Raw genomic sequence first — 13,261 nt, forward strand, 5'->3', positions numbered from 1 at the left:
TCATGTATCAACACTGCGTACGCCAGATTTCAGGCTCACGTTTGAGTTTACTAGCGATGAAATGAACGTGAGGATGTGCGTTGGTTCCCTCAACTTGACATCTGGTGTACGTGCATTTCTTTGTGTGTTTTATTTCCATTGGCGACTCCTAGAGGCAGTTGTGTTAAGTTGCACACTACAGAGTGTCTTTGAGCCGTGCAATGGCAGCTGTATGGGGATCATCCACATGTCTAGCAGGTATAGAAGGTTTCCATACTATGCAGTTGATCAGCCAAACATTAAAGCACAATCTGCAGCGGTCGCCGGTTGTCCCGATGTAATCGGAGCGATCGACCGCACACACACTGCTATAAAGACGCCATCTGAAGACGAATTTGGATGAATCAGAAACATTTCCATTCAATAAATGTGCAAATAATGTGTGACGCTCAAATGCGCTTAACATAATACACACACTTATTAATGACTCCTACTTGTCTTCCTCGTGATGAAGAGTAGGTAAAGTCTGATATGTAGAGGGGGAAAAACGAAGATTGAGTTCATCAGACGCTGGGTTCGAACCGAGTCCATGATCGAACGTGTCAAAACCAACACAATCTCACGGCAATTCGTAACTTTTTGATTTAGTGGCTAATTCGTATGAATTCATACGATCTAATTCGTACGATTTGGTACGATTTGCTCATCACCCAATGACGCTTGGGTTTAGGGGTGGGGTTAGGTGCCACGCCTCCTTTTTAAAATCGTACAATTTCGTACGACTGAACTCGTACGAATTCGTACGAATTAGCCACTAAACAGACAAAACGTTAAATACTTACGTTTTCTCGTGAGATCAGGCTGGGCAAAACATGTTGCCATGCGCTTTACGAGCTACACCACTCACGCTGCTAATGACACTACAAAGTTTTACACCTTTACATCAGACCATCTCTCTTAATTCACTCACAGTGCGATGATCAGACCCAGCTGTGTTAACGGCGTCAGCTAAACTCTCCCACTCCATCTTTTCTTCTGTTATTAATCCCGGAGGACAAGCAGATAACACCGTTTATCTCCGGTCTACCTCCGACAGGAGCACCTCCAGTTCACATTATGCTCAAAGTTTCTCTTCTTGCTGGCTTTTGCCGTTACTTTTTCATTTGGTTTTGCCAAAGTGGAGTCATTAGCATATTCATACAGGGGAGGAGTCAGGGAGGGGTTTTGCGCTCGTGCACGTGCGCTCAGTTTCAGGTTAATTCAGATGTACATAGTGAACATGCGTGGGATTCAGCGTACGCAGTGTTTCATCCATCTGAAGTGTTTACTGTGTACACACATTTACAGCTTTGTCTGTAGGCAATGTTTTAGTATGAGTTCAACGCAAGACTTCGTGCATGAGGCCCCTGGTCTCGAAGAAGAACACAACCTCTGCAGTTTGCCAGTATTTTGGGTTTCGACTGATTGAGAAGGGAGACGTGGTAAATACCAACTAGAGGTCTACATTCCCTGCTGTACTGCAGGACCCGACCAGATTTCTTGTGGTGCGGGAATAAACTTCTGAATAAAGCGCGGGAGCGGTCCGTAACTCTGGTGTCATTTGAACGGGAGCGGCGGTCTAACAATATCACTCCTGACCGAGCGTGCACGTGCGCATCTACATGGATGCTGTTCATGTGTGTTTATGTGTTTATGTGTGTGTGTGTGTGAATGAGAGAGAGTGTGATGCTGTGTGTCGCTTGTTTGGTGCTGTCCATGTATGTGTGTGTGTGTGTGTGTGTGTGTGTTAATGAGAGGGAGAGAGAGTGTGATGCTGTGCATCGCTGGCTTGGTGCGGTCTATGTGTGTGTGTGTGTGTGAGAATGAGAGAGCATAGTGCTGTGTGTCTATGTGTGTGTGTGTTTATACAGACAGCTTGTTATAGGCTGTCTGGACTCTTCATCTAGCTGGGTGGTTTTTGGTTTTGTTCACATCACCCCCCCCCCACAAATGTAGTCCCGCGCAGATCTCTAATACGACCAAGACAAACAGCTGACTGTGAACCTAAGGTTGCATATACAGTAGTCAGTTTCTGAATGGTTTAGGCACAAGCCAACCTGTGTGACGCAGTCTGAGCCTTACATCATTTTCTTTTTATTATGCACGGTAATACCGGATACTGAGGTCAAATATGGAGGAGGTTTGACTGTATCAAAATTTGGATACCGCCTAAGCCAAATATATATATATATGTGTGTGTGTGTGTATATACAGTATTTGTGTAATGGTGTTGGTGTATGTAAGACTGTGTGTGTGTGTGTGACACGTGTATATCCTGTATATGTGTGTATTTAAGTTGGTATGTTTGTGTATGCATGTATATTAAATACTTCTGTTTGTATGTATATATGTGTGTGTGTGTGTGTGTGTGTGTGTGTGTGTGTGTGTGTTGGTATGTGTGCAGTGATTCTGACTCTATAACTCCAGCAGGTTTTCTGCAGGATGAACATGAGCGTCTCTATTTCTGCCGCTCAGCAACATGATAAAGATCCCTCTGAAAACAGCACAGCCAAAACCAGTAGATCAGCCAGAAACACCAGCAAACGCCTTCCCAACACCATGACAAGCAGCCAGTACACACCTGCACCAGCATTCACGAACTTTACAGACAAACTAAATGATCATAACCAGCGTTAATATCTATAATATTTTAGAAATACATTAATATCATTTTAAATGCACGCAAAACCTGCCGGAACTACTTCAGCTGTGCGTCTACCTGAAAATAACGGCACACCTTAGAATGTCCATCAGCCAATCAGAATCCAGCATTCAACAACCCAATAATATAAGTTACAATATAAAAACAAAAATCACATGACTTTCACTCTCAGTATCTGCTGATCCACTCAAACCGACAGAAGCACACACTACAGGACCTGATTGAGACACCTACCTGAGAGAGACAGTTTCATCTGAGCCTGAATCACACCTTCCTGTCTGAGTGTGTGTGTTTTTCCAGCTCCGCTTACAGTCGTGTGTGAAGATGAGAATCTAATGCAGTGAGTGTGTGTGTGTGTGTGTGTGTGTGTGTGTGTGTTCCTCAGGATCTGAAGACCATCTGCTGCATCAATGATTCATTCACATGCAGATCTTCACCCACTTACACTCAGAGCTAATATAAGTATAAAAACTCAGACTATTTCTGACACACACTCGCTGATCTGAGCTGACAAACAGAGGATTCATTACATCAGGATGAATAATGATCAGAGCTAGGTGAATGTCATCTGGATTATGTAATCAGATGACAAATATCAAGTACTTGCAATTAGAGTAAACTACTTTGCAAAACATTCGTAAACGAATTAAGAATATCAAGTACTTGTAATCAAAGTACTTTTTTAAACACTCAAAAATGAATTACGAATATCAATTCCTTGTAATTAGAGTAAACAACTTTTTTACGAATATCAAGTACTTGTAATTAGAGTAAACAACTTTTTTTACGAATATCAAGTACTTGTAATTAGAGTAAACAACTTTTTTTACGAATATCAAGTACTTGTAATTAGAGTAAACAACTTTTTTACGAATATCAAGTACTTGTAATTAGAGTAAACAACTTTTTTACGAATATCAAGTACTTGTAATTAGAGTAAACAACTTTTTTACGAATATCAAGTACTTGTAATTAGAGTAAACAACTTTTTTGCGAATATCAAGTACTTGTAATTAGAGTAAACAACTTTTTTACGAAAAACAAGTACTTGTAACTAGAGTAAACTACTTTTTTACGAATATCAAGTACTTGTAACTAGAGTAAACAACTTTTTTACGAATATCAAGTACTTGTAATTAGAGTAAACAACTTTTTTACGAATATCAAGTACTTGTAATTAGAGTAAACAACTTTTTTACGAATATCAAGTACTTGTAATTAGAGTAAACAACTTTTTTACGAATATCAAGTACTTGTAATTAGAATAAACTACTTTTTTACGAATATCAAGTACTTGTAACTAGAGTAAACTACTTTTTTACGATTATCAAGTACTAGTTATTAGAGTAAACTACTTTTACGATTATCAAGTACTTGTAATTAGAATAACTACTTTTTTACGATTATCAAGTACTTGTAATTAGAGTAAACTACTTTTTTACGAAAAACAAGTACTTGTAACTAGAGTAAACTACTTTTTTACCATTATCAAGTACTTGTTATTAGAGTAAACTACTTTTACGATTATCAAGTACTTGTAATTAGAGTAAACAACTTTTTTACAAATATCAAGTACTTGTAACTAGAGTAAACTACATTTTTACGATTATCAAGTACTTGTAATTAGAGTAAACTACTTTTACGATTATCAAGTACTTGTAACTAGAGTAAACTACATTTTTACGATTATCAAGTACTTGTAATTAGAGTAAACTACTTTTTTACGAAAAACAAGTACTTGTAATTAGAGTAAACTACAAGCACTTGATATTCGTAATTCGCTTACGAGTGTTTTGCAATTAGAGTAAACTACTTTGCAAAACACTCGAAAACACTTTAATTACAGTAAACGACTTATTAAAATACTTGTAATCGAATTAGAGAAATAAAGTACTTGTATCAATAGTAAAGTACTTTTTAAAGTATGTGTAATCGGTTCACAAAAATCAAGAACTTGTAATTAGAGTAAACTACTTTCAAAAATACTCTTAATTGGATAAACTCATAATCCGATTATTAAAATCAGGTATTTGTAATTAGAGTAAACTACAAATTAAAATATGTGTAATCAGATTACAAACATCAGGTACTTGTAACTAAAGTAAACAACTTTTTTATATACTTGTATACTTATAATACTAATATAAAACATAAACTTAAAGGCAGAGACATCATTTGACAGCTTGCGACATCATCTGGGACTTACACTTAGTACGTTTACATGATCATCAGTACTCTGATTTTAATATGATTAAGACAAAACTCTGATTAAGAGTCTCCATGTAAACAGCCATTTTTCAATACCCTAAAGGACCACAGACATCCGCGTCATGAAATGCGGAGGTTTTTTCTTACCATTCGGGGTTATCAAATTCTATTAAAGCAACACTCCTGCAGCAGTCCTTACTTCATATTCTCATTCAATACCTTTGTCACAGGGACATGGATGAAATGTTCCTAAACGAAAGTGAATCTGCCAAACTGCAGTTAAAGTCGAAAGATTAAAAATTAAACTGCGGAGGAAATGTGGACAGCTCGGTGACGCAATGATGTTAATCAATCTATGTGCTATGTAAAACGGGATCATGAAAGTAACTCATATAAACACCTTAATCACATTACCGTCTTATTCAGATTAAGGCAAATCATTAGATTACTGATGTCCATGTAAACGCAATTACATAATGCAAATCTTGCATTTATGCTAACAAACAAATGATCAAAAGAAATATATTAATGCAATTTAAATCTATAAAATATGAACTGATGTGTACTAAACTTATTATATTGTTCAATTATAATTAATAAATAAAATTATTTTGTGGCTCGAGAGTATCGGTTTATGCACCGTTTTGGTACCGGTACCGCTTAAAAAGCATGGATTTAGCACTGTTATCAAAATAACCCCAAATGATACCCAACTCTAAATTTTACTACTGTGTTTCCATGGCAACGTTGGTAAAAACAAACTCAACTCATTGTCAATACAATTTGATTGTCAATAACATGCGGTTATTTTATTAGCTTGTATTGTAAAAAAGCAGTATTATTTAAGTTACTCTGTTAATTTTAAAAAGATTACTTTATGTTATTTAATAAAACAATAAATAATTATTAGTTTAGATTTTGGGCCAAGTGCATCCATAATTTCCATTTTTGGCCCAGAAATGTAATTCCTGTTCATTGACAGCCATCAACCTCTATAGTATTGTTTTCTTTATTTAAATGGGAGTCAATGGCTACACATTTTTATATCTATTTATTTCCATAATAAAGAGATAGTTATAGGTAGGCCCACACGGAATCTGATTCTGTTTATTTACTTGAATTAATGTGTGTACATTTATATTTATTCTGTTTTTAAATTAATGTCATTTTATATATTGACTAACATGAAAATGTTCATATGATTCATTCCCAATACAGTTTGTAAAGTCATATTTCCTGTCTTTAAGTAGATATATTATAAGAGACTTGCTTTGTTCACCAAATAAAGTGGATCTAATTGGATTTGCATTGTTAACATTAAAGTTTAAATTGGTATTATTTTTTTACTTCATATATAAATTTTTTAGTTTTGATACTCCCAAAATCATTCCACATAAATCCGCAGATTGTTCTCGTAAAGCAGTGAGTAAATTGTGAGTAATTTTTCATTTTTTGGTGTAATGTCTCTTTAAATAAGGCGTCTTCAGGTCAGTGTGTGTTGTTACCCGCAGGTTCATATCTGCCGTTACTGGAGCCCGTCTGATATTTGTTATGGAAACATCACTAGCTTCTGTTTTTGACTTTACTGGAGCCCTAAAATATTCTCCAAGCGAGTCTCTGCACGCTTACACACACACGGTCATCTGAGCATCGCTATCAGCTTACTGTATCCAGCCCAATGATCATAATAATAATAATACGGGTTAAACTGACAGAGAAGAAACCAAATACTCACTCATTCATTCATTCATTTTTGGCTTAGTCACTTTATTAATCAGGGGTCAACACAGCGCAAATGAACCACCAATTTATCCAGCATATGTTTTACGCAGCGCATGCCCTTCCAGCTGCAACCAAGTACTGGGAAACACCCATACACACTCGTTCACACACACACACACACATACACACACACACACACACATACACTGTGGACTATTTAGCTTACACAATTCCCCTATAGCGCATGTGTTTGAACTGTGGGGGAAACCGGAGCACCCGGAGGAAACCCACACCAACACGGGGAGAACATGCAAACTCCACACAGAAACACCAACTGACCCAGCTGGGACTCGAACCAGCGACCTTCTTGCTGTGAGGTGATCATGCTACCCATTGCACCACCGTGACGGCCAGCAATAATTATATAAAATGCAAATCAAATATTTTAATTTGACATTGAATATTCTAAAACGTATCAGACAAATTGTAATATTATTAATACAAAAAAATTCATTCATTCATTTTCTTTTCGTTTCTTTTCCCTTTGAATTATCAGGGATCACCACAGCGGAATGAACTGCCAACTAATTCCAGCGAATGTTTTTACGTAGTGGATGTTCACACACACACACACTACAGCCAGTTTAGCTCATCAGTTCCCCTATAGCGCATGTGTTTGGGCTGTGGGGGAAACCGGAGCACCCGGAGGAAACCCACGCCAATATGGGGAGAACTAATCCAGCCGTGACTCGAACCATTGACCTTCTTGCTGTGAGGCCACTGTGAGCTAACCACTGAACATGAATCACAAAATACTCAAAATTTTTATTTATGTATATTTTCCAGCTCCATCAAACACCAAACTTCAATATTTCAGGCTCGTAAACCAGCAGTAAGAATCTCTCACGACTTTAAACTATTAAAACACTTCATAAGTCACCTTTTCAAACTTCTTAAGGTTAAAAGTTGTTTAAGAAAGATTTACGTCCCTTAATACTATTCAAAATCAGAAATAAACAAACAAACAAAAATGATCAATCATAAAATACAGGAACCGCTAATTTAGGGATATTTTCCAGCTTCGTCAAACACCAAACACCAGTATTTCAGGCAGTAAAAGTAAGTGTCCCTCATGACTATTTAAAATGTTCTTAAAGGTAATTTTTTTTTCAATCTCTTCAAGTTAATAAAGTTGTTTAAGGAGGATCAAGTTCCCAAAATGCATTTCAAAACCAGAAATAAAAAACAAAAAAACAGCACAAAATACCACAAACTGCTTATTTACTGCTAATTTCCAGCTTCGTTAAACACCAAACATCTAATATTACAGGCTCGTAAACCAGCAGTAAATAAGTAAGAATCTCTCACAACTTTAAACTATTAAAACACTTCATAAGTCACTTTTTCAAACTTCTTAAGGTTAAAAGTTGTTTAAGAAAGATTAACGTCCCTTAATACTATTCAAAACCAGAAATAAACAAACAAACAAAAATAATTAACCATAAAATAAAGAACCTGCTAATTTAGGGATATTTTCCAGCTTTATCAAACACCAAACACCAGTATTTCAGGCAGTAAATAAGTAAGTGTCCCTCATATTTAAAATGTTCTTAAAGGTAATTTTTTTTTTTCAATCTCTTCAAGTTTATAAAGTTGTTTAAGGAGGATCAAGTTCCCAAAATGCAATTCAAAACCAGAAATAAAAAACAAAAAAACAAAAGCGTGAATCATAAAATTCAGAAAACTGCATATTTATGCATATATACTGTCAGACGTATTGATGCTTGGTGGAGCTGGAAAACAAGTAATTATCGCTTACGAATTTTAACTAATATTTTCAAGTTTAAAAGTGTTTAAAGAAGTTCCAAAATGCAATTCAAAACCACAAACAAACAAAAAAACAAACAAAAACACCACAAAATACCAAAAACTGCTAATTTCTGGATGTTTTCCAGCTCTATCAAACATCAATATTATCTCTTGCGATTTTAAACTAATAAATAACTTTAAAAAGTCACTTTTTCAATCTTTTCATGTTTTAAAGTTGTTTAAAGAAAGATTAAGATTCCATAATGCAATTCAAAACCATAAATAAACAACACAAACATGAATCAGAAAATACCAAAACGAACTTATTTACTGCTAATTTGTTAAAAACCAAACATTAATATTTCAGGTACCAATCTCTCACGACTTTTAACTATTAAATATGTTCATAAAAGTCACCTTTTCAAGATCAAAAGTTATTGAAAGAAAGATTAAGTTCCCAAAATGCAATTCAAAAGCATGAATAAAATATCAATCACAAAACTGCTGTTTTAGTAGCTCTATCAAACACCAAATATCAATATTTCAGGCAGTAAACAAGAATCTTTCACGACTTTAAACTGTTAAATATCTTCATAAAAGTCACTTTTTCAATCTTTGCAGGGTTAAAAGTTGTTTAAGGAAGATCAAAATCCCAAAAATGCAAATCAAAACTGTAAATAAACTAACAAAAATAGCAATAACATGAATCACAAACTGCTAATTTGCATATATTTTCCAGCTCTTTCAAAAACCAAACATTCCCAATATTTCAGGAAGTAAATAAGCAAGTATCTCTCACAACTTTGTACTATTAAAAATGTTCATGAAAGTCACTTAAATCTTTTCAAGGTTAAAAGTTTTAAAAAGAAAGATTAAGATCCCATAATGCACTTCAAAAGCAGAAATAAACATGAATAAAAATAAAATATGAAATCACAAAAATACCCAAACTGCTAATTTACAGATATTTTCCAGCTTCACCAACATCAATATTTCAGGCATTAATAAGTAAGAATGTCTCACCGGTGGTGTTTTTTGGGTGGCGGCGGTGGCGGCGCAGGATCTCCACTCTCCAGCGTTTCTCCTGGAGGATCTCTGGAGCTCTCGATCTCTTTATTCTGAGTCTGACTGGAGCTTTTGTTGGCGGTGCCAGGCGTCGCTCGCTCCTCCATCTGCCATTCTCCAGCATCCCGAACAGCAGGAGCATTGATGGAACATCCCTCCGACTCCTCGTCCACTTCATCAATGCATTTATCCAGACTGCGGACGCTCCTGCGCGAGTCCAAACCCACATCTTTAGGAGGAAGAACGGCGTGAAAACTCAACTGGAGTAAAGGAGCGGAGGATAAACTAGAAGCACCGAGTCTTGGAGGACGGGAAGATGTTTTAGGAGGAACCGGAGGGCTGGATTGAGGTTTATGGCTGTTTGAGGAATTAGGAATGATCATCTCTGGCCAAATAAAAGCAGGATTTGAGGCGTCTTTAGGACTCCATTGAGTGCTGACGGCAGAATCTGGGCTACTTAAATAAAACGTGCGGTTGTTTTCTTGTGTACGAGCCGCCACGACGGTTATAATCGCTTTTTGATTGTCATTGATGTCTGCATTTCCGTCAGGCTTCTTCCGCTTGGTGCTTTCTGCATATATTGGCTCCTCAATAATATCAAGATGATGAGGTGTATTCGATAAATCTGCATTGGAGTCTGATCTGGTGTCTGGAGAGGAGTTTAAAGATGAATTCCTATTGGAGGATGCATTAGTTATAGTCTCGGATGTGGTTTTGCATTGGCGTTCCTCTAGATTTACTTGATTTAGAAGTCCATCAGTGTTTGTTGATGTCGAACTTTGGGAATCGCCATTGTTGTAAGTGCAATTGGGAATCTGTGTGTGAGATTCAGCGTTCCCGTTTACATTGGAAACACATCTATTGTCATCATCCGGATTGGAAATCAAGCCGTTTTTGGATAATCCTGTAGGAGAACCAATGCTGGACAATCCTGTAGGGGAACTAATGTTTGATAATCCAGTAGGGGAACCAATGTTTGATAATCCTGTCGAAGAACCAATGCTGGATAATCCCGTAGGGGAACTAATGTTTGACAATCCAGTAGGGGAACCAATGTTTGATAATCCTGTCGAAGAACCAACGCTTGATAATCCTGTAGGGGAACCAATGTTTGACAATCCAGTAGGGGAACCAATGTTTGGAGGGAACTTTCTTCCATTTTGTATTATGTTTTCTCGAAGAGATTTATTGCATCCATTGCTGTCGATGTACAAATCCAGAGTTTTCTTCAGTCCCACGGAGCTCTTCTGGCTGTCCTGAGGTGCAGGAGAAGGTGTTAGGGAGTTCTTGAGATTTGCATTTGATAATACCAACCCAGGCTTATTCTGAAAACCTAGTCCCGCGGACGTTTCTGGAGACCACGAAATACGTCCCGGGAGGTACGTATTTTTGCAGTTTTTGTTTTTGCGAATCCGCGAGAGGCCGCTGTGTGTGCTTTTTTGCATCGCGAACGTCTCTCGCTGGGTGCCATTTGCGCCCGCGATGTTCTCGCATAACCCACCAGAGGCCGCTGTCGAACGACCGTCTGTCTGCCTGACTTACTGAATGATTGACTGGGCGACCGGCCAACCGGCTGACCCACCCTCCTCCTTCCCTAAACCCAACCAGTTTTAGCCGTCCAGAAAAAGAAAAGCTCTGTCTGATTTTTTTTTTTTTACCACGTATTAAGATTTTACTACATTTTCACCCTGTTATAAACTTGTTCACTTTATTTTTTTGGACTCTGTTTTTTGTCTAACCTGATTTCTGGAACCGCTCTTCCACGGACTCAAACCCGATCGTCGTCGTCGTGCTCAGCTCCTCTTTGCATCTCAAGTCCGCTGACGTACGCGACGAGCTAACCGTACAAAGTGGTTGCGGCGGGAAAGCCCTCCACACGGAGGTAAGCGGTCAGCCGGTAAGCGCGAAAAGAAACGGCGTCATACCGCCCCGTAGTGTTCACTAAAAAAATGAAATGCAGCCATATGTACCTCCGGCTACATAATTCGCGGTCTGCAGAAATGTCAGCGGGACTACGTTTTCAGAATGAGCCTGGGTAGGATAATACAGCGCTGTTCACACAAAATGGGCTGTTTTTACACTTGCACTTTGACTAAATCAAATTATTATTACTGCTAAATTTAAAGAAGACCTATTATGCCTCTTTTTACAAGATGTAAAATGGTTGTCACGATGCTGGAAGTCGATACTTAAATCAGCACTGAAAAACGCTCCATTTGAGCACTGCTGAGCGCATTCTTAAACAGAAATGACTGTGATTGGCCGTGAAGGTCATCAGTTCACCGAACTCACCGATGTTTACTGAGTGTAACCACAGATACAGGGACACTGGAGAGTTTTAAAGTCATGAAGATCAGTCGATTCATCAGTAGATCGCTCGTATGTCAGCTTATAAACCGACCAGCTGATCTACGCGGCTTTAAAACACTCCAGTGTCCCTGTATCTGTGGTTACACTGAGCAAACAGCGGTGAGTTCGTGAACTGATGACCTTCATGGCCAATCACAGTCATTTCTGTTAAACATGTGAACAATCAGCGCTGTTTAAGAACGCGCTCAAATGTTAGCGGGAAATGGACGTTTTAAAATATCAGTACTGATTGGTATCAAATTCCAGTATCGTAACAACACTAGTAAAATAATGATGTGTCAGGGTTGTCCAAACTCAGCGTCCTGCAAAGTTTAGTTCCAACCTCAGTCAGAAACACCTGGGCTAGCTAATTAAGCTCCTACCAGGCTTTCTACAAGCATCCTTGCAGATGTGTTGAGGAAAGTTGGAGCTAAAACCAGCAGAACACCCCTGGTCTAGAGTGTGTAGTGAAGTTTGAGCTCAAAATAGCACACTGATAATGCTTTCTAGCTCTCTGAAACTGACCCTTATAGGCTTTGATCCTAATTGTGGTGCTTTGTTGACTGTCGCTTTAAATGCAAATGAGATGCCCTTTTCAGAATAAGGCGGAGCTACAAATGCCTGTGCATCCCCATAGCGACAGTTTCCAAACAGGACTAGTGTTATCAATGTGAAAATGTGAGGAAAAAAAAGTGGGAAACTTTTGAAAATAATATATATTTCACAAGATATTTCCTTCAACTCTATATGTACAAATATATTCACTATACAATATACATATACATATATGTGTATCAATATATGTTCAGATTTAGTCAGATATTAGACTTCTGTATGACCTCAAAACCAGACAATTAAAGTTCAATTATTCATTCATTTTTCTTCGGCTTAGTCCCTCATTTATTAGGGGTCGCCACTGCGGAATGAACCGCCAACTGTTCCAGCATATGTTGTACGCAGTGAATGCCCTTCCAGCTGCAAACCAGTACTGGGAAACACCCATACACACTCACTCACACACACACACACTCATACTGGTGATGGGTCATTCTTGAAGAATTCGTTCATTTTGAGTGATACTTTCATGACCCTGTTTTCAAAGTTATAACCCATAATTCGATTAACGTCATCGCGTCACTGCGCTCTCCATGTTTCCTCTGGAGTTTCATGTAATTTTGGGTGTTTCATTTTTATTTTGTCGACTTTAACTTCAGTTCAGCATTTTCACTTTCATTCGGGAACATTTCCTGCATGCCCCCCTGACAAACCAGATATTGGATGTGAGGAACTGCTGGAAGAGTGTTGTTTTAATGGAGTTTCATACAGCGCGCTGAATTGGAGGAAAAAAAACCTCCGCATTTCACAATGCAGGTGTCTTCACTGACTCGGTAGGTGCAGATAATAGTGTCAGACAACTGTGTGTCTGGC

At 37.8% G+C, this 13,261-nt stretch overlaps 1 protein-coding gene across 1 annotated transcript in view; it reads right to left on the reverse strand.

Moving 5' to 3' along the window:
• LOC130214373 (inactive tyrosine-protein kinase PRAG1) overlaps positions 1-13,261 on the reverse strand; it is a 61,546-nt gene that overhangs the window by 25,841 nt on the left and 22,444 nt on the right. The window contains exon 3 of the mRNA XM_056446032.1: positions 9,443-10,740. Within this exon, the coding sequence (XP_056302007.1) occupies positions 9,443-10,740 (1,298 nt within the window). The remainder of the gene's footprint in view (positions 1-9,442; positions 10,741-13,261) is intronic.

This window comes from Danio aesculapii, chromosome 21 (assembly GCF_903798145.1).
Source record: "Danio aesculapii chromosome 21, fDanAes4.1, whole genome shotgun sequence".
Classification (NCBI taxonomy): Eukaryota; Metazoa; Chordata; class Actinopteri; order Cypriniformes; family Danionidae; genus Danio; species Danio aesculapii.